We start from the raw sequence: 23,537 nt of genomic DNA, 5'->3' as shown, positions 1-23,537 counted from the left end.
AGACAAAATAGACTTTAAAATAAAGACTATTACAAGAGACAAAGAAGGACACTACATAATGGTCACGGGATCGATCCAAGAAGAAGATATAACAATTGTAAATATTTATGCACCCAACATAGGAGCACCTCAATACTTAAGGCAAGTGCTAACAGCCATAAAAGGGGAAATTGACAGTAATACAAACATACTAGGGGACTTTAACACCCCACTTTCACCAATAGACAGATCATCCAAAATGAAAATAAATAAGGAAACACAAGCTTTAAATGATATGTTAAACAAGATGGACTTAATTGATATTTATAGGACATTCCATCCAAAAACAACAGAATACACATTTTTCTCAAGTGTTCATGGAACATTCTCCAGGATAGATCATATCTTGCGTCACAATTCAAGCCTTGGTAAATTTAAGAAAGCTGAAATTGTATCAAGTATCTTTTCTGACCACAATGCTATGAGACTAGACATCAATTACAGGAAAAGATCTGTAAAAAATACAAACACATGGAGGCTAAACAATACACTACTTAATAACGAAGTGATCATTGAAGAAATCAAAGAAGAAATAAAAAAATACCTACAAACAAATGACAATGGAGACATGACGACCCAAAACCTATGGGATGCAGCAAAAGCAGTTCTAAGGGGGAAGTTTATAGCAATACAATCCCACCTTAAGAAACAGGAAACATCTCGAATAAACAATCTGACCTTGCGCCTAAAGCAGTTAGAGAAAGAAGAACAAAAACATCCCAAAGTTAGCAGAAGGAAAGAAATCATAAAAATCAGATCAGAAATAAATGAAAAAGAAATGAAGGAAACAATAGCAAAGATCAATAAAACTAAAAGCTGGTTCTTTGAGAAGATAAACAAAATTGATAAACCATTAGCCAGACTCATCAAGAAAAAAAGGGAGAAGACAAATCAATAGAATTAGAAATGAAAAAGGAGAAGTAACAACTGACACTGCAGACATACAAAGATCATGACACATTACTACAAGCAATTCTATGCCAATAAAATGGACAACCTGGAAGAAATGGACAAATTCTTAGAAATGCACAACCTGCCAAGACTGCATCAGGAAGAAATAGAAAATATGAACAGACCAATCACAAGCACTGAAATTGAACTGTGATTAAAAATCTTCCAACAAACAAAAGCCCAGGACCAGATGGCTTCACAGGCGAATTCTATCAAACATTTAGAGAAGAGCTAACACCCATCCTTCTCAAACTCTTCCAAACAATTTCAGAGGAAGAAATACTCCGAAACTCATTCTACGAGGCCACCATCACCTTGATACCAAAACCAGGCAAGGATGTCACAAAGAAAGAAAACTACAGGCCAATATCACTGATGAACATAGATGCAAAAATCCTCAACAAAATACTAGCAAACAGAATCCAACAGCACATTAAAAGGATCATACACCATGATCAAGTGGGCTTTATTCCAGGAATGCAAGGATCTTCAATATATGCAAATCAATCAACGTGATACACCATATTAACAAATTGAAGGAGAAAAACCATATGATCATCTCAATAGATGCAGAGAAAGCTTTTGACAAAATTCAACACCCATTTATGGTAAAAACCCTGCAGAAAGTAGGCATAGAGGGAACTTTCCTCAACATAATAAAGGCCATATATGACAAACCCACAGCCAACATCGTCCTCAATGGTGAAAAACTGAAACCATTTCCACTAAGAACAGGAACAAGACAAGGTTGCCCCCTCTCAACACTATTATTCAACGTAGTTTTGGAAGTTTTAGCCACAGCAATCAGAGAAGAAAAGGAAATAAAAGGAATCCAAATCAGAAAAGAAGAAGTAAAGCTGTCACTGTTTGCAGATGACGTGATACTATACATAGAGAATCCTAAAGATGCTACCAGAAAACTACTAGAGCTAATCAATGAATTTGGTAAAGTAGCAGGATACAAAATTAATGCACAGAAATCTCTGGCATTCCTATACACTAATGATGAAAAATCTGAAAGCGAAATCAAGAAAACACTCCCATTTACCATTGCAACAAAAAGAATAAAATATCTAGGAATAAACCTACCTAAGCAGACAAAAGACCTGTATGCAAAAAATTATAAGACATTGATGAAAGAAAGTAAAGATGATACAAATAGATGGAGAGATGTACCATGTTCTTGGATTGGAAGAATCAACATTGTGAAAATGACTCTACTACCCAAAGCAATCTACAGATTCAAAGCAATCCCTATCAAACTACCACTGGCATTTTTCACAGAACTAAAAAAGTTCACAATTTGTATGGAAACAGAAAAGATCCCGAATAGCCAAAGCAACCTTGAGAACGAAAAATGGAGCTGGAGGAATCAGGCTCCCTGACTTCAGACTATACTACAAAGCTACAGTAATCAAGACAGTATGGTACTGGCACAAAAACAGAAATATAGATCAATGGAACAGGATAGAAAGCCCAGAGATAAACCCACGCACATATGGTCACCTTATCTTTGATAAAGGAGGCAGAAGTGTACAGTGGAGAAAGGACAGCCTCTTCAATAAGTGGTGCTGGGAAAACTGGACAGGGACATGTAGAAGTGTGAGATTAGATCACTCCCTAACACCATACACAAAAATAAGCTCAAAATGGATTAAAGACCTAAATGTAAGGCCAGAAACTATCAAACTCTTAGAGGAAAACATAGGCAGAACACTCTATGACATAAATCACAGCAAGATCCTTTTTGACCCACCTCTTAGAGAAATGGAAATAAAAGCAAAAATAAACAAATGGGACCTAATGAAACTTCAAAGCTTTTGCACAGCAAAGGAAACCATAAACAAGACGAAAAGACAACCCTCAGAATGGGAGAAAATATTTTCAAATGAAGCAACAGACAAAGGATTAATCTCCAAAATTTATAAGCAGCTCATGCAGCTCAATAGCAAAAAAACAAACAACCAAATCCAAAAATGGGCAGAAGACCTAAATAGACATTTCTCCAAAGAAGATATGCAGACTGCCAACAAACACATGAAAGAATGCTCAACATCATTAATCATTAGAGAAATACAAAACTACAATGAGATATCATCTCATACCAGTCAGAATGGCCATCATCAGAAAATCTACAAACAATAAATGCTGGAGAGGGTGTGGAGAAAAGGGAACACTCTTGCACTGCTGGTGGGAATGTGAATGGGTACAGCCACTATGGAGAACAGTATGGAGGTTCCTTAAAAAACTACAAATAGAACTATCATATGACCCAGCAATCCCACTACTGGGCATATACTCTGAGAAAACCATAATTCAAAAAGAGTCATGTACCAAAATGTTCATTGCAGCTGTATTTACAATAGCCAGGACATGGAAGCAACCTAAGTGTCCATCATCGGATGAATGGATAAAGAAGATGTGGCATATATATACAATGGAATATTACTCAGCCATAAAAAGCAATGAAATTGAGCTATTTGTAATGAGGTGGATAGACCTAGAGTCTGTCATACAGAGTGAAGTAAGTCAGAAAGAGGAAGACAAATACCGTATGCTTACACATATATATGGAATGTAAGGGAAAAAAATGTCATGAAGAACCTAGGGGTAAAACAGGAATAAAGACACAGACCTACTTGAGAATGGACCTGAGGATATGGGGAGGGGGAAGGGTAAGCTGTGAAAAAGCGAGAGAGAGACATGGACATATACACACTACCAAACGTAAGGTAGATAGCTAGTGGGAAGCAGCCGCATAGTACAGGGAGATCAGCTCAGTGCTTTGTGACTGCCTGGAGGTGTGGGATAGGGAGGGTGGGAGGGAGGGAGACGCAAGAGGGAAGGGATATGGGAACAGATGTATATGTATAACTGATTCACTTTGTTATAAAGCAGAAACTAACACACCATTGTGAAGCAATTATACTGCAATAAAGTTGTAAAAAAAAAAAAATAGAACAGCTGGCCGACTTTCTGGTAGCCAGGGAAAGTCGACCCTGAGCGTCGGTTGCTTGTCTGGTTTGTTTGTTTTAACATCTTTATTGGATAACTGGTTTACAATGGTGTGTTAGTTTCTGCTTTATAACAAAGTGAATCAGCTATACATACAAATATATCCCCATATCCCCTCCCTCTTGCGTCTCCGTCCCTCCCACCCTCCCTATCCCACCCCTCTAGGTGGTCACAAAGCAGCGAGCTGATGGGAGCCAGCAATCCCACTACTGGGCATATACCCTGCTTGTCTGTTTTTATAGCCAGAGAACAAAGGGACTTCTGGGTCACCCGCTGATTGGGTAGGATCTGCATGTTTCCAGTGGGACGAATACCTTTCTGTATATGGTATGGAAAAGGAGCAAGGCATGCTTCTTGGAAAAGCTCAGAGATGTTGCAATGGTTGCTGCATGACAGAGTGATAAGGGTCTGGTAACTCTCTGTTCCGGCGATGTTGGCCCTTTTAGCTAAATCTTGTTCTTTTTCCTTGGAGCACACCACACCGACCACGCGAATCAAGCCCGAGGCAGCCTGGCTAGCCTCCGAGCCCTGGCGCAGGGGATCTGACCCTTCTCTGCCCGGGTCGCCTCCTGCTCGCCCGGTCTCAGTCCGTTCTCAGCACACACTCCATCACCTGGTTCCCAGAACTCAGATTGCGCAGTGGTCACGTCATCATCGACCAGGGCTCACAGTTACAGCGGCAGAGGCATCCCTAACCTCCCTCATCCGTAGCCTAACCGGCTCACCCTAATCTCCCAGCCCCCCGTTCCCTGGCCCCATTTCGCCTGACAAGTTTTCATAATCCTCTCAGGCTCCGCCAGCGGCTTCGCCAGCCATTGGGCCCGATCATATAAGGAAAATACTGCGGCTTCATCCGGAGCTGCATCGTGGACCCGGGGGCGCCCCTGCCCTACGCCACTCGCTACACTCCACGCCTGCCAACCTCCCCGGGCCTATCCCCCTCGCCGGCCCCGCAGTCTAGGCCTCTGCCCCAGGTCTGCACAGCCGCTCTCCCCAGCCTGCGGGAGTCCCTCAGCCAATCCCCTCCCGCCGTCTTCCGAGCCTCCCACACTCGACTTCCGGTCCGCCGGCAGCGCCCGGCCGCACCCCACCTCCTTCAAAGCAGTTCCACACTTTCGGCCGCCTGGTCACACGTTTAAGAAAATTCAGGAGTGGGGATGAAGAAGCACGTTAATTACCTGTTGGGGGTAGCGGGGCGTATAGAGGCCGTGGATAGGATGGACAGGGTAGAGTCAAATCATTCTCTTGATTGGGAGACAAAGTCTTTAAAAACAGCGATATGAGGAAAAAAATCCGCTTGCGAGGAACGTTCTCTTGTCCAAGGCCGGTCTCCCCGGGAGGTTTTGGTACCCTTGGTTCCCACGGGGTGGCGCAGAGGGCCGCGTCCTGCCAAAAGAGAGAGAGAGCCCTGGCCGAGCGGCGCGAAGTAGGTAAAAAGGCGCGGCCGAGGCCACGCTGGCGCCGCCCCGCGCGCTTAAAGACCGGGTGCCCGGGGCGGTTACGTCAGCGTCGCGGAGGAGGACCCCTGCGCTGCCGCCCGCCGCCATGGCCCTGCTCCGAGGTGACCCCTACAGCCTCGCCTCTCTCGCCCCTGGCTGGTGGGGGGATGGGGAGGGGCCCGGTCCCGGCGGAGAGTCGAGGCCTCCTAGGCAGTAAAGGGGACTTGATAAAACCCCAACCCGAAAGCACTGTTTGGGTTCAGGAGAAAACATACTTGTCAAGTACTAGCGACAGTGATCTCCCTGCAACTTCCAGCTGAGAGCAGAGACCACGGTTTGCTTGCTTCTGACCTTGAAGGTCATTTGCCTTCGCGCGGTAGTGACCCACCTAGTTCGAGGTTAGCTATTTGGAAGACGGGCGGCGCCATAAGCACGAGGCGGCCTGGGGCGGAGGGGTGCCTTTCCCAGGAGCCCGGCGGCCTCGGACTTGGTCAGAGGGTGGGCGGGGCTTGGGGGAAAGGAAGGAATGTTGTCTTGGAGTTGGCAGGGCATTTCTGTTCCCCCACAGTGCTTGGTGGCGATCTGTTGGAGAACTTTCCTTAATCCCTTTCCCTTCTATTCTTTCGAGTGACTCCAGAAGAGTGCAGTCATTGAGTACATAAATTCTACAGTTATTAACTTAAAAAAATATATGTGAACTCCCTTTTCATAACAAATGGTCGCAGTTTGTTTGGAATAAGGATGAAAGCTCATCCTTACTTTATGTGTCCTTTGAAGGACCTTCAGATGGAACACTTTATATATCAAGGCCCCGGGCAGAAAAACACTTGGCAGGATCTAAGAACCAACATTCTGGTGGTCCAGGGCCCTGTGGGCTCTGTGAAGGAGGTGGGGTTTTATTCTAAATTCAAAAGAAGGCAATCTCCTACCTTAAAGTAGAATAACAGGATCTGATATCCCATCTCTCCCCATTTCCTCAGGGCTATGAGGGTGCCTATGTAGCAAGAAGGAGAATTTAAGAGCATTTAAGAATCTACTGCAAAGGTCCAGGCAACAGCAGATGATGGTTTTGACTCAAGTGGAGGACAGTGGAGTTGGGGGAAAGGGGGAGGAATGATCTGAGATAGATTTGGAGTTGGAATTGACAGAACTTGGTGATAGGTTGGATGTGGCAGGTCAATGAGAAGGAAATGTCAAGAATGACCAGGTTTCTGGTTTGAGGAATTGTGTTCATGATGATACTCCTTACGGAGTGAGGAAAACTGGGGAAGGGACAGCTTTGTAAGAGAATATTGAGGTGCTCAAGTGCAGATATCAGGTAGGCAGTTGGTTAGGGGGATCTGGAGCTCAGAAGAGCCAAAGTGACATGTGAACAGTTCAAGTGAGAAATAGGTATTCTGAGGCAAGAGGATTTAATTTAACTTGTCAGTGCTCTTTACAATTCTGAATTTAATAAAGCAGCATATTGATTTTTTTTAGATGAGGTATTCAGAAAACCCAAATTATTTAAAAGCTGCATGGTCATGAGCTATCTTCTTTTAAAGGAAATGATTTCTCTGTATAAGTGTATAAATACCACTTGATTTTAATACAGACCCCTTTGAAAATTTGATGAAAACTATGAACCCAGTAAGGGGAAAGGATGTACACCAACACCTGCATTAAGGAAGTATGAAGTTTATAAATTTGGGAAACCATTCACTATGGTGTTAAAGTTAGTGATCATATTTTTATCCATTTCCCTGTTTTACAGGGAAACTGTAAACTGTTTTACAGGGAATGTTTCCCTGTTTTACTGATGTCCAGAAAAGTAGAATGGCTTGTCTCTAATGGTAGTTAGTGTCTTGATTGTTATTGGTTAGTTAGAATACATTACAGATACGTACTTCTCTCAAGTAGCATACTAGGTGCTTGCAGGACTAGTGGGTAAGAGAGAACGTGCGACTGATTCTTGCGGGGAAAAGGACACATTTGAACGGGAGCAAAATTGACTTTGGTAAAGATTGTCATTAATTTATCAGATTTCTGTAGAACCAATACCCCGAGTTTTTATTAGCACCAATCCCAGGGCTTGGTAGAAGGGTTGCACTCAACAAATATTAACTCTTGGGCTTCCCTGGTGGCACAGTGGTTGAGAGTCCGCCTGCCGATGCAGGGGACACGGGTTCATGCCCCGGTCCGGGAAGATCCCACATGCCCCGGAGCGGCTGGGCCCGTGAGCCATGGCCACTGAGCCTGCGCGTCCGGAGCCTGTGCTCCACAATGGGAGAGGCCACAGCAGTGAGAGGCCCGCATACCAACCCCACAAAAAAATATATATATATTAACTCTCTTAATGCTCCTTAGCTTTGCTGGGAATGTTTGTGCAACCCTTCAAAGCAGGTGAGTTGGGCAGGCAGGGGTGGGGGTCAGGAAGCTTCCAGATTAATCCTGAAACTGAAGTGGATACAGAAGCAGCAGTTTTCCTTGTTAGCTTTGGTTGCTGTCTGCAGTTGCTGTAATTAAATGAGTAAATATTTGCCTAACAATGTAATAGAAAGGAAGGCAGAATTCCTCTTTCTCTTCTAGTGTTATTTTTCCTCTGTGGTCACATCTGCCACATTGCCAGGCCCTTTCCTGGTGTTTCTGACTCACTATGCTCTGGATTAATATATCTTTTCATTGTCTTTCAGTAAAAATCTTTAACCTCTGAATTTTCAGAGCCTTTTAAAATACACAAGATTTTAGCTGGGTGTTAACAATTGTTAAGTTTTAGACCTTTCAACTTCCACATAAAATCGACATCAGATCAAATAATTATTACCATGGTATCCAGTTTATGAAATTACAGGAAAAAATCCTTTAGATTGTCTAGTCTTTGTACCTGCACATGCCAGATTATTTTTAAAAATACACTTAATAGCTTTTTCCCCATTCAAAATAATTGTATTAGTTCAGTTTTAGCCTTGTTCATGCTACCCTTTATAGCCTGGGAGCTTCAAGTAAGCAGACGTGATGTAAGGAAAGGGGAAGTTCTTGCTTTTATTTTCATTTTCATACATGCACACTCTTTTGTAGATTTCTCATATTTCACCATGCGCACTTCCCACACAAAAATGCTTTCTTAGATTATGAAATACAAGGAAAAAACTCATGACAGGAAATTTATGGAGAAGCAAATGAAATGTGCCTTCATTGTTTCTGAAAAGTCAATGTTCAGTTCGAATCATTTTCATGTATGCAATATATCATTTTTTTCTGGCTTTTGAGATTTTGTCTTTCGTTTTGAGAAGTTTGACCGTGATGTGCCAAGATGAGTGAGTGTGTGTGTGTATTTTGCATTTATTCACTTTGGAGTTTACTGGGCTTGAATTTGTAAATTTATCTTTTAGTTTTATAAAAAAAATTGAACAGAAAGTACAGAGCATTCCCATATACTTCCTCGCCTCACTCCGTTATCCCCTATTATTAGCAGCATTAATGTGGTACATTTGTTACAATTGATGAACCAATACTGATATATTATTTTTAACTAAAGTCCACAGTTTACATTAAGGTTCATTTGTTGTGCTGTGTAGTTCTATAGGTTTTGACAAATGTATAATGGCATGTATCTACCATTATAGTATCATAAGGAGTAGTTTCACTGCCCTAAAATTTCCCTGTGTTCTACCCATTAATTTCTCCTTCCCTACCACCCCCAACCCCTGATAACCGCTGGTCTTTTTACTGTCTCCATAATTTTGCCATTTCTAGGTGTCATATAGTTGGACTCATACAGTGTGTAGCCTTTTCAGATTGGCTTCTTTCACCAGCAATATGCATTTAAGTTTCATTCATGTCTTTTCATGTCTTGATACCACATTTCTTTTTAGTGCTGAAGAATATTCCATTGTATGAGTGTACCACAGTTCATCCATCCACCTACTGAAGAACATCTTGGCTGCTTCCAAGTTTTAACAATTATGAATAAAGCCGCTATAGACATTTGTGTACAGGTTTTTGTGTGGACCAAAGTTTTCAACTCACTGGGGTAAATACAAAGGAGTGTGACTGCTAGATCATATGAGTGGAGTATGGTTAGTTTTAGTTTTGGAAGCAACTGCTACACTGTCTTCCAAGGTGGCTGTACCATGTTGCATTCCCAGAAGCAGTGGGTGAGTTTCTTTTGGTCCACATCCTCACCAACATTTTGTATTGCCAGTGTTTTTTGGATTTTAGCCATTCTAATAGTTGTGGGATAGTATCTCATTGTTAGTTTAATTTGCAGTTACCTAATAACATGATGTCAAACATCTTTTCATATGGCTATTTGCCATTAGTATGGTATCTTTGGTAAGGTGTCTGTTCACATTTTTTATGCATTTTTAACTGGGTTGTTTGTTTTCTTATTATTGAGTTTGAAGAGCTCTTTGTATACGTTAGATACCAGCCCTTTATCAGGTAAGTATTTTGCAAGTATTTTCTCCCAGTCCGTGGCTTGTCTTTTTGTGCTTTTAGTAATGTCTTTTGAAGAGCAGAAGTTTTCAATTTTAATAAAGTCCAAATTTTTCTTTCATGGATTGTGCTTTTAGTGTTGTATCTAAAATGTTATCACCAAGCCAAACCAAAGGTCGTCTAGATTTTCTCCTTTGGTAGCTTCTAGGAGTTTCATAGTCTTTGAATTTTTTATTTAAGTCTGGGTTCCAATTTGGGCTAATTTTTATGAAAGGTGTAAGGTCTGTCTACTTCGTTGTTCTTGTTGTTTGCATGTGGATGTCCAGTTGTTCCAGCATCAGTTATTGAAAAGACTATCCTTTCTCCATTGAATTGCCTTTGTTCCTTTGCCCATGTTTTTTGTTTTGTTTTGTTTTCCCCAATCATCTTTTTCCTCTGTTCTTCAGATCAGGTAATGTCTATTTATCTCTTTCAAGGTCACTGAATCTTACTCCTTTCACTTCCATTCTGCTTTTACACCCATTCGGTGTATATATTATTTCAGATATTTTTCAGTTTTAGAATTTTCACTTTGGTTCTTTTTTTTAAGATTTTTTTTTCTTGTGGAGATGTCCTATCCTTTATTATGAACAAAGTTTTCTATACATCCTTGAGCATAGTTATGATAGACAGCTGCTTTAAAATCCTTGTCTGCTAATTCTAACATCTGAGTCATCTTGGGGTTGGTTGCTGTTGATTTTCTTTTATCTCAAGAATGAGTCACACAGGCATATGTCATTTTATTGCACTTTGCAAATACTGCGGATTTTTACAAATTGAAGGTTTGTGGCAACCCTGACGTTGAGCAAGTTTATTGGTGCCATTTTTCCTACAACGTTTGCTCACTTTGTGTCCGTGTTACATTTTGGTGATTCTCGCAATGTTTCAAACCCTCCATCAGCAAAACGATTACAACTCACTGAAGGCTCAGATGATGGTTAGTATTTTTTAGCAATAAAGTATTTTTTAAATTAAAGTATGCACATTTTTTTAGACATAATGTTATTGCACACTTAACAGGCTACAGTAGAAGCATAACTTTTGTAGGCACTGGAAGACAAAAAAATTCATGCGACTTGCTTAATTGCAGTAGTCTGGAACCAAACCTGTAATATCTCTTGAGGTATGCCTGTATTTTCTTGTTTCTTCATAGGTGAATACATTTTGGATTGTGTGGTGGACAGTGCAGGTGAACCATTGTAGAGACTGGATTCTGGTACTTTCCAAAAAGTATTGACTTACCGATTATTTAGTTAACTATTTTTGCAGGCAGTTAATTTGGCTGAACTCAAACTGTACACTTTGTCTCCCCTGTAGAGGGCAGTAGCTCAGATCTAACTAATTCATTTAGGCTTAGCTGAGGTGGTAGTAGTTGTCCCCACAGGTTCATGATTGAGGATTCAGCCAGATATTTGGGCTCCCCACTGTGATGCTTTTCTTTCACAGATCCCCCCCTCAGTTTCCAGTATCTGTGATTGCCATAAACTCAGTTCTCTGATTCTTCAAGCCAGCAAGACTTTGAGTTTCTGAATTCTCACCATTCTATTTAGCGTGGGCTGCTGGCCTTCAAGTTAGAGGTTATAAATAACTTGGACACTCACCCTGTGCTATTCCCTTTTCCCATATCTACTCTACATCTGCCTACTTTTGTTCATTCTCCAAGGACTTGAGGAAGCCATTCTTATATATCATCAGTGTCTACTGGAGAGTTGGTCAAATAGGGGCATATTAGGCGATGACCAGAAGCAGGACTGTACCAAAATTAGGAAGAAGGCAAGCAAAGGGGAAAGAAAAATGAAATAAAGCAAACACCAGTATAAAAATAGGCAGAGACTATTAATCATGGAGGATTAGAGGATGTTTACAGGAAGGCATAGTGGCCCAGAATAACCCATCTCAGAGGAAAACATTTGTAGTGCACCAAACCAATATTTATGGCCTTTTGTAAGTATCTGAATATTTTATCTGTAAAGAACTGATTGGATCTGTTCTAAAGTATAGTTATATATGTTGCTCCCAACATTCTTTTAGACTGTTAAATTTCTCAAAGTAGGAATGAAAGAAGAGCTGGAATTTTTTTTAGGATAGATTTAGTTTGTTCCATGGAAAGAGATCTCTAACATAAACAGGAGAATTGTACCCAGATAACAATAGTGGTATAATGTTTGCATGGTCTCAATTATAGGTCAATATCTGGGTACAAACCCATTGTTAAAAGTCCCTTAGTTTCTTGGCAAGCTGTGGAAATGTGTGCTCAGATTGTCTTTGGGAAAATTTAGTTAGTGTATAGGAAGCATCAAGCATGAAGTCCATCATACAGTAAGTGCCCCTGTATGTTAGCTGTAATATTTACCTTGCAGAGTTGTTGGGAAGATTAGATACTATATGACAAGTGATGAGATGTCTAGTACTCAGTAGGTGCCTAGTAACTGTTAGCGTGATGAAGCTGCTGTAACCGATGTTGTTACCCAGTAGGCAGGCTTTGCATTTCGCAACTCTAGTGGGTGCCACTCATATCGTAGTCATTGTAGATTTGTTAACCATATATATATATTTTTTGGCAGGTGGCAGTAGAATGCCTTGGGAAGGGACAATTTGTATTTATCTGTACAGGGACACCAATTGAACCAATAGTGATACTGCAAATTTGTAGTCTTTGCAATAACAGATGTATAGATAATTCCTCTGTATCCTTTGTGGTTAGGTCAGATGTAGGAAACTTTGTTACATTCTAACTGACACATTATAAAAGGATATTAGCAAATGAGAGTGTCTTTAGAGAAAAACAACCAGAATTAATGTTAAATAAAGAACTGTTGAAAGAATGCGTTTTGTGTATTTGGGAAAAGAGTCATTAGGTCTGGGGAATTTTACAGGTTAGCTGACTCCAGATACTGGAGGGGCTACCCATGATAAAGGTCATCTGTTTTGCTCATTTTATTCTAAGAGTAAAAGATAATAGTTCACATTATTTGAAATTTGTAATTTGAGTCATCCTCTGACTCTAGAAGCAGTGACATATGTAATACAAATTCAAAGCAGTGTATGTTCTAGAAGCTATATAATCTGTCTGAGTTTGGAATGCATTTGGATAGAACTACGATTGGTAGATGGAAGACTTGGTAAGCCAAGCCAGCTCAGTATGAGAAAACAAATCGTTAGGTTATGTTGCCTATGCACGGTCACACTGCTTCACACAATGGAGCATGCCTTCTTACTGAAAGTTCTTTAGCAGAAGTTAGAGAGGACCTCTTGTCAGGAATATTCTAGAGGATGTTCTTATAGGATGAGTGGTTGGCTTCAAACAACCTTAAGGTACCTTCTAGTTTGGAGATTCTTTGATTCTATGACTAGGCAATATACTCCAGCAAATAGAAGAAGCATTTCGTTTTAAACAAATGTTTCTAGCATTGCAAATCATCAGATTATAAGAATGTCATCTAGCCAAAATGGATTTACATCGTAGCCTGCAGTACAGTTCTTGGTGCCAGCATGTAGGTATTGATCAAAATGATAACTTTTAGTACTGCTTCTGTGAGTGTGACCCATTCTATGTATTATTATGTGACAAAGATTTTTAGTTATTTAATTGAAAATTGTACTTTACAATAAGGTTCACAATTAAATTATGTAAAGCATGTTAGGGACACTGACTAACCTGTAGTTGCTCATAAATCTCTCCTCTTTGCAACAGGTGTGTTCATCGTTGCTGCTAAGCGGACACCCTTTGGAGCTTATGGAGGTCTTCTGAAAGACTTCACAGCTACTGACTTGGCTGAATCTGCTGCCAGGGCTGCCTTGTCTGCTGGCAAAGTCTCGCCTGAAACTATTGACAGTGTCGTTGTAGGCAACGTCATACAGGTTAGTAGGGCTGAAGGGACATATTCATTCCTATTGCTTTCTTTTATCAGTTTCTAAAAATAATTCCTTTAACATGTTGTAATGGTGTACTATTTAATAATAGTTGAAGGTATTCATAATTTGAGGAGTCCTCTGACTCCAGAAGCAATGGCATATATAATTCAAAAGGACATATATAATTCAAAAGAACATATATTCAGAAACTATATATCTATTTGGGATCTGTCTGGGACTTGGGATACATTTTATTGCTTCTTAAACAGCAAATTAATTTCCTTGACTTATTTGAAGTTAATTGGTTCTCTCTGTGTGCCACTAAGGAGGGTAGCAAACCCAAGCAATGCAACACATCTCCCATAATTTCTTACACACAGTAGGAGCTTGGTCAGTGTTTTGTGGGAAATGAGAAGCTCCTTTACCCTCTACCTTGCTATGTATGGTATACAAAATAGATGATTCATTTGCAGTAATTGAAAGCTGAATATTCCTTCAAAGTGTGGCCATGAAGTGGGGACTGTCTTACTGTTCCCAGGCCTCATTGGCGGGACGGAGGCTCTACACTGAGTGCATTGCCACTGACAGTACTGGGGCCCTAACTACTGTTCTCCTGACTCGTTAAGGTGGTTCCAGACTGAGAAGGGTGAGGCAGGCTGAGAAGACTTGAGGCTACTACCACCTCCTGCACTGAGCGCTTTCAGCTCTTAGAGCTGGGATAAGGCTCAGAAGAAGGTGCACAGTTGTCCCTTGTGAATAATGCTGCTTTGAACATCAAGTACAAGTTCTTGTGTGGACATAGGTTTTTATTTCCCTTGGGTGTATACCTATGAGTGTAATTGCTAGGCTATGTGGTATCTCTACATTTAATAGTTTCAGAAACTTTCAGACTGTTTTCCAAAGCAGCTGAAACATTTTACGTTCATACCTACAGTGTACGAAGGTTCCACTTTTGCCACATCCTTGTCAACACTTGTTATGGTGTGTCTTTTTATTATAGCCATTCTAGTGAATATGAAGTAGTATCTCATTGTGGTTTTAATTTGCCTTTCCCTGATGACTGATGATGTTGACCACCTTTTCATTAGCTTGTTGCCATTGCCATATCTTCTTGGAGAATGTCTAATTCATATCCTTTTCTCATTTTTTAATTGGGTTATTTGTCTTTTTATTATTGAGTCATAAGTGTTCTTTATATATCCTAGATATGAGTCCCTTAACAGATACATGATTTGGAAATATTTTTCTATACTTTGTTATCTTTTCATTTCTTAATAGTGTCTTTTGGAGTATGAAAATTTTAAATTTTGATGAAGCCCAATTTCAGTTGTTGTTGCTCAGGCTTTTGGTGTCATTATCTAAGAATCCATTTCCATATCTAAGGTCATGAAGACTTATCCCTATGTTGTCTTCTAAGTTTTATACTTTTAGCTCTTACATTTAGGCCTTTGATTTATTTTGATTTAATTTTTATATATGTTTTGAGGTACAGGTCCAAATTCATTCTTCTGCATGTGGCTATCCATTTGTTCTAGCACTATTTGTTGAAAAGACTATTCTTTCTCCCATTGGATGGTCTTGGCACTGTTATTGAAAATCAGTTGACCATAGACACGTGATTTTATTTTTGGGCTCCCAGTTCTCTTCCACTGATCTATATTTCTATCCTTTTTATGTCAGTTCCACACTGTCTTGATCATCATTGCTTCTTTGTAAGTTTTGAAATCAAGAAATGTGAGTCCTTCTACTTAGTTATTCATTTCAAAGTTGTTTTGGCTATTCTGGGTCTCCTGCAGTTTGATAATTTTAGAATCTGTTTCCCCATTTCTACAAAGAAGTCAGCTAAGATTCTTTTTTTTTTTTTTTTTTGTGGTATGCGGGCCTCTCACTGCTGTGGCCTCTCCCGTCGTGGAGCACAGGCTCCGGACGCGCAGGCCCAGCGGCCATGGCTCACGGGCCCAGCCGCTCCGCGGCATATGGGATCCTCCCAGACCGGGGCACGAACCCGCATCCCCTGCATCGGCAGGCGGACTCTCAACCACTGCGCCACCAGGGAGGCCCCGTCAGCTAAGATTCTGATAGAGATTGTTTTGAATCTGTAGGTCAACTGAAGGAGTATTGCCATGAACCTGGCATGTTTTTTCACTTGTATAAATCCTCTTTAATTTTTTCAACAATGTCTTAGAGTTGTCAGAATATGTTTTGCACTTCTTTTGTTAAATTTATTCTTAAGTATTTTATTCTTTTAGATGCTATTGTGAATGGAATTGTTTTCTTATTTCATTTTCAGATTGTTCATTGCAAGTGTATAGAAATGCAGCTGATTTTTCAAAAAAAGAAATGCAATTGATTTCTATATATTAATTTTATATCCTGAAACCTTGCAGAACTCATTTATTACTTCTAATGGTTTTCTAGTTGATTACTTAGGATTTTTTATATATAACGTTATGTCATCTGAGAGTAGAGATAGTTATGCTTCTTTCTTTCCAATCTGGATTTCTTTTATTTATGTATTTATTTTTCTTGCCTAATTGCTCTGTCTAGAACCTCTGATGTTGAATGAAAGAGACAAAAAATGAATATCCCTGTCTTGTTCCTAATATTGTGGGGAAAGCATCCAGTCTTTCACCATTAAGTATGATTATATGGGTTTTTCTAGATGCCCTTTATCAGGTTGAGGAAGTTCTCTTCTTTTCTTAGGTTATTGAATGTTTTTATCATGAAAAGGTGTTGGATTTTGTCAAGTGCTTTTTCTATGTCAATTGAGATGATCATATGATTTTTGTTTTTTATTTTGTTGATACAATGTGATATATTAATTGACTTTCAGGTGATGAAACAACCTTACATTTCTGGATGACCCTTACACTGGTCATGGCATATAATTCTTTTTGTACATTGCTGAATTCTGTTTGCTAGTATTTTGTTGGAGATTTTAATATCCATATTCATAAGAGATATTAATCTGTACTTTTTTATCATGTCTTTGTCTGGTTTTGATATCAGGATAATTCTGGCTTCATGATGAGTTGGGAAGTGATCCTTTTCTATTTTTTAGGAAGAGTTTGTGAATAATTGGTATTAATGCTTCTTTAAATGTTTGGTAGAATTCAGTAATGAAGCCAGTCTGGGCTTTTTTGGTGAGTAGTGTTTTGATAACTAATTCATTCATTCTTCACTTGTTATAGGTCTATTCATATTGTCTGTTTTTCTTTGAGTTGGTTTCGGTAGTTTGTGTCTTTCTAGGCACTTGTCCTTTTCACCTAAATTATCTAATTTATTGGCACACAACTGTTCATGGTAGTCAATTCTCATTATTCACAGTACTTATGTTTTATATAGTTGCCGTGTACACTGAATTAGCAACTATTGAACCACTGCTCCCAGGGGAAGTGACAGGGTGAGGTTCCTGTGAGCCTCCGGTCACAACATTTTTGTTAACTGATCAGTACATAACCTTGTTTTATATATGTTTCTATTTAAGGACACCGTATTTAATATATATTGTTGATTCATTAGCATTAAACTCACAGCCAACAGCACTATCACTCATGCCTGAATGAAGTTTATCTAACACATATTTTCTCTGTGAGGCACATCACTGCCTTCTTGCACTTAGGGATACTGGAGAGCAAGGACTTCAGCATTATATACTTGGGGGCCATTTTAAACAGTAAAATCACCCACAAGAAGCACAAAAATGCATAAAACTAAATAGACTGCAGGAAGATTACTGTTTCTAGGTTGAGAGCTAAAGCAAGAAGGCAGAGTGTCCCCTTGTTCCTTAGCTAGGAACATGCAGCTAAAATTTTTCTCTACTCTGCACATGTCTGCAAATGACCACAAAAGTGCTGCAAGTATTGATTTGGGGGGTTACAAATAAATTTTAGCAAGTAGGTGAATTTGCAAGTATATAATATACACATAATAAGAATCGACTATATTTTGAACTTATATATTTATGCCCTGCCTATTTTGAGAGGTGTTAAAGTTCTTGGTGTTAAAGGCACTAATGTACCTTTATTGTAGAGAGAGCTAAAGCAAATTTGATAAAACGTAAAGAATTGGTCCATCACGGTAACTTTAGGGTGTTCACTGTACTATTCTTGTAACTTTACATTTTATCAAATTTGCTTTAGCTTTCTCTACAATAGAAGCTGTTGTTATTGTTAAAAAGAAAAAAACGTTGTTTCATCCCTTCTTACTCAAAGTGTGGTCCTTGGACCAGCAACATTGGCCTCACCAGGGCAGTGGTTAGAAATGCAGAATCTCAGGTAGTCCTAGACCTATTTATTGAGAACCTACATTTTAACAAGATGCCCCAGTGTGCATTTTAAAGTTTGGGAAGCAGTGGTCTAGTCCCACCTCTTATTCTGACCATTGTTCATCTCTCCCCTTCCTAGGTCAGCCAGCCTCAGCCTTGGTTACACATTACAATCACCTGGGTGCTATTAAAAGTAACTACTGATGCCTGTGGCCACCTCCAGCCTTTCTGGTTTAATTGGTTTGGTTAGTAGCTTGAACATCACTGTGTTAATAAAGCTTCCTTGGTTATTCCACTGTGCAGCCAAGGTTGAGAACCATAGCCTCTAATGCTTCCTCTGTTAAAGAACATACTACTTCGAGATAGTGTATTCCATTTTTAAACAGTTCTAATTGTTATGAAATTCTGTGTTCTACTGAGGATTTAATATAAGGATTTCTCATACTTTGTTTAAAATCGAGTTGGCCAAATTACAGGTTTTATTCAGATCATTAACATGTATTATATAAAATATGCTGTACCTGTATGCATTGTGTCCTACCTACCTTAGAGCCATATAACTTTTGAAAAATTGTGAACATTTTACTATATTGTGTCCTTCCTCTTAATTCCTAGATATATAGAGGAAATTCTTTTTCTTTTCCCTCTGTTCCAGACTTCTTCAGATGCTATATACTTGGCAAGACATGTTGGTTTACGTGTGGGAATCCCAAAAGAGACCCCAGCTGTCACTGTTAATAGGCTCTGTGGCTCCGGTTTCCAGTCCATTGTGAATGGATGTCAGGTATAGGCAACATCTCATTTAATTCTCTGAAAATATTAATAGTTATTAGAGGAAATGCCTCACTTCAATATAACACTGTAGGTTTTTAATTTTATAGTACTTATTAGGAGAGGTCAATATTTAATTTTTCTTGGAAATATTCATAGAAAATAGTTTCTTAAAAGCTAGTAATGAACCTTGAAAACATTATGCTAAATGGAATAAGCCAGTCACAAAAGGACAAATACTGTATGAGTCCACTTATATGAGGTCCCTCAAGTGGTCAGATTCATAGAGACAGAAAGTAGAATAGGGATTGTTGGAGCTGGTGGGGAAGAGAGAATGGGGAGTTAGTGTTTAATGGGTATGGGGTTTCAGTATGGAAATGGAAAAAGACTTCTGGAGATGGATGGTGGTTGGTTGCATAACAGTGTGAATGTACTTAATGACCTGTATACTTAAAATTGGTTAGAATGGTAAATTTTATGTTATGTGTATTTTATCACAATTTTTAAAAAGCTAGTCATGACTGTCATTCTTATTGAGTGCTTCCTATGTGCCAGACACTGTGCACATAGATTTACATTCAGTATCTCATTTAATCTTCACAACTGTCCTATGAGGCAAGAACTATTATTCCCATTTTACAGGCAAGGAAACTGATTATTAAAGGCATTAAGGTTACTAAGTTGTAGAGGAAGAATCTGAACCCAGATCTGTGAGAGTGCCGGGCAAGGCAGTTTGAAACACTGAATAAAGACTCTAAGATGAGGAAGGGAGTTGGAGAATTTAGAGGATGATAAGAAATGTATTTTATTACAAAGGAACTGAACGATACTGTTGGTAGAAGTACAAACTAGCATAATCTCTTCAAGGGATAGTTGGGCAAATACATTTGTTCCCTTGAGCATAAGGAAAAGGGATATAGTAAAATCTAAGTTGTCAAAGTCTTCATGTTATTACAAAATAAAAGATAAAACTTTATAATGAATAAATCACTTTCAGGTTAATTTATTTCTGTAACAATATATCAGGTAGTGACCCTGATTTTCCTAGCAATCATTTTAAACATCAGGCTCTTGGAGGGTTTTTTGTTTTTTGTTTTTCCCTCCAGATTTAAAGTGATTTATTTTCAAATAATAAAAACATAACATGTTCATTATGGGGATTTTAGAAAAATAGAGAAGAAAAAAATATAAGTACCCTAAATTCCTACCTCTAGAGAAGGTCACTGTGTGAATTTTAGATATATATTTAAATAAATAATTGGGTACTTAGATTACATAATTTTTTACTTCATATCTCAACTTTTTTCTAATTCTTTCTTCTTCAGTCATTCCTGATGACTTTTGGAAGACTCCTTAGACCCGGTCTTTTTCCTTTTGGCTTAGGGATGAGCAAATTACAGCCCCACTGGCAAATCTTGCCTGCTGCTTGTTCTTCTACAGCCTACAAGTTAAGAATATTTTTTACATTTTTAAATAGTTAAAAAATTAAATGAAGAATAGTATTTTATGACACATGAAAATTATATAAAATTTAAATGCAAGTGTCCATAAATGAAGTTTTATCGGAACACAGTTACACTCATTTTATAACTGTGTTATCAAAGTTTTTCTGTTAGGTTACAAGATTCATAAACCTCTCTTGTTTCTGGAACCTCTCTCAGGTTAAGCTTTGAGGAAGAGAATCAGTAGCCATATTAGTTTGCCATTTAATTTAAAATTGTACATTTATCTTTAACTGGCAAAAACTTGGTTAATTATTGGTACTGAAAAAGTCCTCGCTTTTGTTTAATTTTTGTTGTAGGCATTTTTAATGTCTACATAAAAGCTCAGAGCTATAACATTGTTAATTATGCTTATTGTTGAAATAACACTGAGGTAAATGCTTTGATAGTGTACCCATGTAACAAGGGGTTTATAATGTTTTAATTGTATAGATTTTAGTAATCAGAACTTTCACTGGACATCTGATACAGAACTGAAGTACAACTTGGCTCATTTACTAATCAATTTTGTTCATTTATAAGGGGCAAAATCAACTTATTTTCTTGTTTCTCTATATTACTGGACAGTCGTTCCTCAAATTTCAATAAGCTTCAATTTCATTTCCTGAATTCAGCCTCTGGGGTGCTGCACGGCCGTTGTAAAAATAACAGCAATTACATGTACAACCAGTGCAATGAAATATCCAGGAGCATGTTGAGTGTAGCTGCAGACAAGTGATTGAAAAGCTGCAACGTGTAACATGCTGTTTTTCGTGTAAATGTACAAAAACTAGTTATATGAGTTCACCTTTGATTTTCTTTGAGAACTTATACAGAACATTCCTAAAACATACATTTACAAACTTTACAATATGTTAAATAATTTATGGTTCAGGTTCATCTGTATACTGCCTTTTTTTTTCTTTTAATTATAACCATAGACAGCCGGGTACACAAAAGCTACAGATCACCACAATGAGATGCATGCAAATCTTGAATTCTTAAAGGATTTTTTTTTAAGATTAAACTTTCTTTGTAACCCATTATATAATAAAGAGAGCAAGCTGACTAGGATAGATGACTCCATAAATCTCTCTAATTATTTCACACTAAAAATAAAATTTGAATCTACTTTATTAACAAAAAAGCAAAGGTACATGCAGAATCCTCAACTATAGCGTGTATTATCACACCACAATGTTAAATGTAGCTATTTTCACTGCACAACTTTTGGCAGCTCAAGCTGCATATGTTATCCCACATGGATGATAGAAGGAGGCCAATCTTAACATATGCAAAGGAAATTCACAGCCTCAATAATATTCATTGCGATAGTTAATAACTCTGAAATTTCAAAATATTTTCTATTTTTTCTAATCTGAATCATCATGAATCAGGTTCCAATTTTTTCTCTTTTAGTCCTTAGCGAAAATAAATATTAGCTGCCCCCTGGTGAAAACTCATTCTTTAACTCGGTCTGTAAAATAACATCTTGATCTTGATGAAAATGAACTAGGTCTAAATATACAGCTTTGGGGATTTCCTCAACTCCTTTTCATTTTGTCAATGTCTTTTTAAATTGTGGAAGTCAAATATAGACTTTGTTCTGAGCCATATGACTTGGAATTTTGTTCAAATGGAATCAAATTTGAATTAGGAACAAATTAATCTAATCTACTTTTATTACAGGTATAGGCATACTACATACACAAGCTTCCATCATTGTCAAATATAGTAACATAATGCTATGGATGATAACTAGGATTGTCCTATTCTGAATCCATATAAATGAATGGTCTGCTTGTTTTGATATACCAAAATGTGGAAAATGTCTTAACAATCGCATTTTCAAAAATAGATAGAAATATAAATCTAGTTAATGTAATATATATTATAGCGGAGTAGGAGAGAATCAAGATGATTAAATGTTTCTGTAACCTCAAGGTAAGATTTTACTCCTCTGCCTAACACTACTAAATTCTTCCCATTAAAACACAGGAATATTGTTATTACTAAATTTTCTAAGGGACTAGGCTAAATGCAGTTTCATCATTAATGTTACATTCATATTAAAGTATGACTCTAAGAAGAATATTGCTCTGACTTCTTTTAATACTATTGTTCCTGAGCCCTTAAGTCTTAAATTTCTGGTGGTTTCTTCAAGGCACTTAGATTTTATACACTGTCTTACTAAATATTGGGAAACAACACCACTAATAATGATTATTACTCTTGATTCCTTTGTGGTTGGAAAGAAAATTTGTGTGAAATTGCCTTTGAACAACTTTCCACCAAGGAAATCATGTTTATAGGCTATTGTTGCTATTAATTTTACCCTTTCTTCATCGTACTTAGCTCATATGTTTTGCTTTTTCACCAAGCTTATAGCAAAGATGAATTGCTTGGCCAATTATCATATATGTGATGGCAGGACTGGTAAGACAAGAGAGGGAAAAAGTATATAAGAAAAGAGAATGGGGGCTTCCCTGGTGGCGCAGTGGTTGAGAGTCTGCCTGCCGACGCAGGGGACACGGGTTTGTGTCCAGTCCGGGAAGATCCCATATGCCGTGCAGCGGCTCGGCTCGTGAGCCATGGCCGCTGAGCCTGCGCGTCCGGAGCCTGTGCTCCGCAACGGGAGAGGCCACAACAGTGAGAGGCCCACGTACCGCCAAAAGAAAAAAAAAAAGGAAACAGAATGGCATAATAGAGAATGAAAGTGGTGCTTATATATTGATAACTATATCCCTCCTTAAATGAGGTTGACATTATTACAGATCAGACAAAGTTTTCCTTTGCTACTGTCTGTATTTTATCACAGCTATAAATTTTGAGACCTTACATGATTTTCATTACTATAATGGGACAAAAGATTTTATATTCACATTCTTGGGTTGGAGTCCATTTTGCTTTATAAAATGGGTGTATTCAAGATCGTTATTTATTTATTTATTTATTTGAACATCTTTATTGGAGTATAATTGCTTTACATTGGTGTGTTAGTTTCTGCTTCATAACAAAGTGAATCAGTTATACATATGTTACCATATCTCTCTTCCTCCTTGTGTCTCCCTCCCTCCCACCCTCCCTATCCCACCCCTCTAGGTGGTCACAAAGCACTGAGCTAATCTCCGTGTGCTATGCGGCTGCTTCCCACTAGCTATGTATTTTACGTTTGGTGGTGTATATATGTCCATGCCACTCTCTCACTTTGTCACCGCTTACCCTTCCCCCTCCCCATATCCTCAAGTCCATTCTCTAGTAGGT

General features: G+C 38.6%; 1 protein-coding gene and 1 long non-coding RNA gene across 6 annotated transcripts in view; one reads left to right on the top strand and one right to left on the bottom strand.

Moving 5' to 3' along the window:
* Positions 1-7,599, bottom strand: part of LOC309814894 — a 29,341-nt gene extending 21,742 nt beyond the window's left edge. For 2 of the 5 annotated variants that reach the window (XR_014295767.1, XR_014295768.1), the window contains exons 1-2: positions 5,720-7,598; positions 5,184-5,413 (exon numbers count right to left, since the gene is read on the bottom strand). This is a non-coding gene — a long non-coding RNA (uncharacterized lncRNA). Of the gene's footprint in view, positions 1-5,183; positions 5,414-5,719 lie in introns of all 5 variants that reach the window. The other 3 variants (XR_014295765.1, XR_014295766.1, XR_014295769.1) reach the window with 3 other exon arrangements.
* ACAA2 (acetyl-CoA acyltransferase 2) overlaps positions 5,407-23,537 on the top strand; it is a 37,067-nt gene continuing 18,936 nt past the window's right edge. The window contains exons 1-3 of the mRNA XM_082641133.1: positions 5,407-5,566; positions 13,594-13,760; positions 18,677-18,805. Of these exons, the coding sequence (XP_082497259.1) occupies positions 5,551-5,566; positions 13,594-13,760; positions 18,677-18,805 (312 nt within the window). The 5' untranslated portion in view covers positions 5,407-5,550. The remainder of the gene's footprint in view (positions 5,567-13,593; positions 13,761-18,676; positions 18,806-23,537) is intronic.

Source organism: Mesoplodon mirus (genome assembly GCF_964341445.2).
Source record: "Mesoplodon mirus genome assembly, chromosome: 13".
In the NCBI taxonomy this organism is placed as follows: domain Eukaryota; kingdom Metazoa; phylum Chordata; class Mammalia; order Artiodactyla; family Ziphiidae; genus Mesoplodon; species Mesoplodon mirus.
Note: the sequence above shows the minus strand (reverse complement) of the source record. Positions and strands in the feature narration are given on the sequence as shown.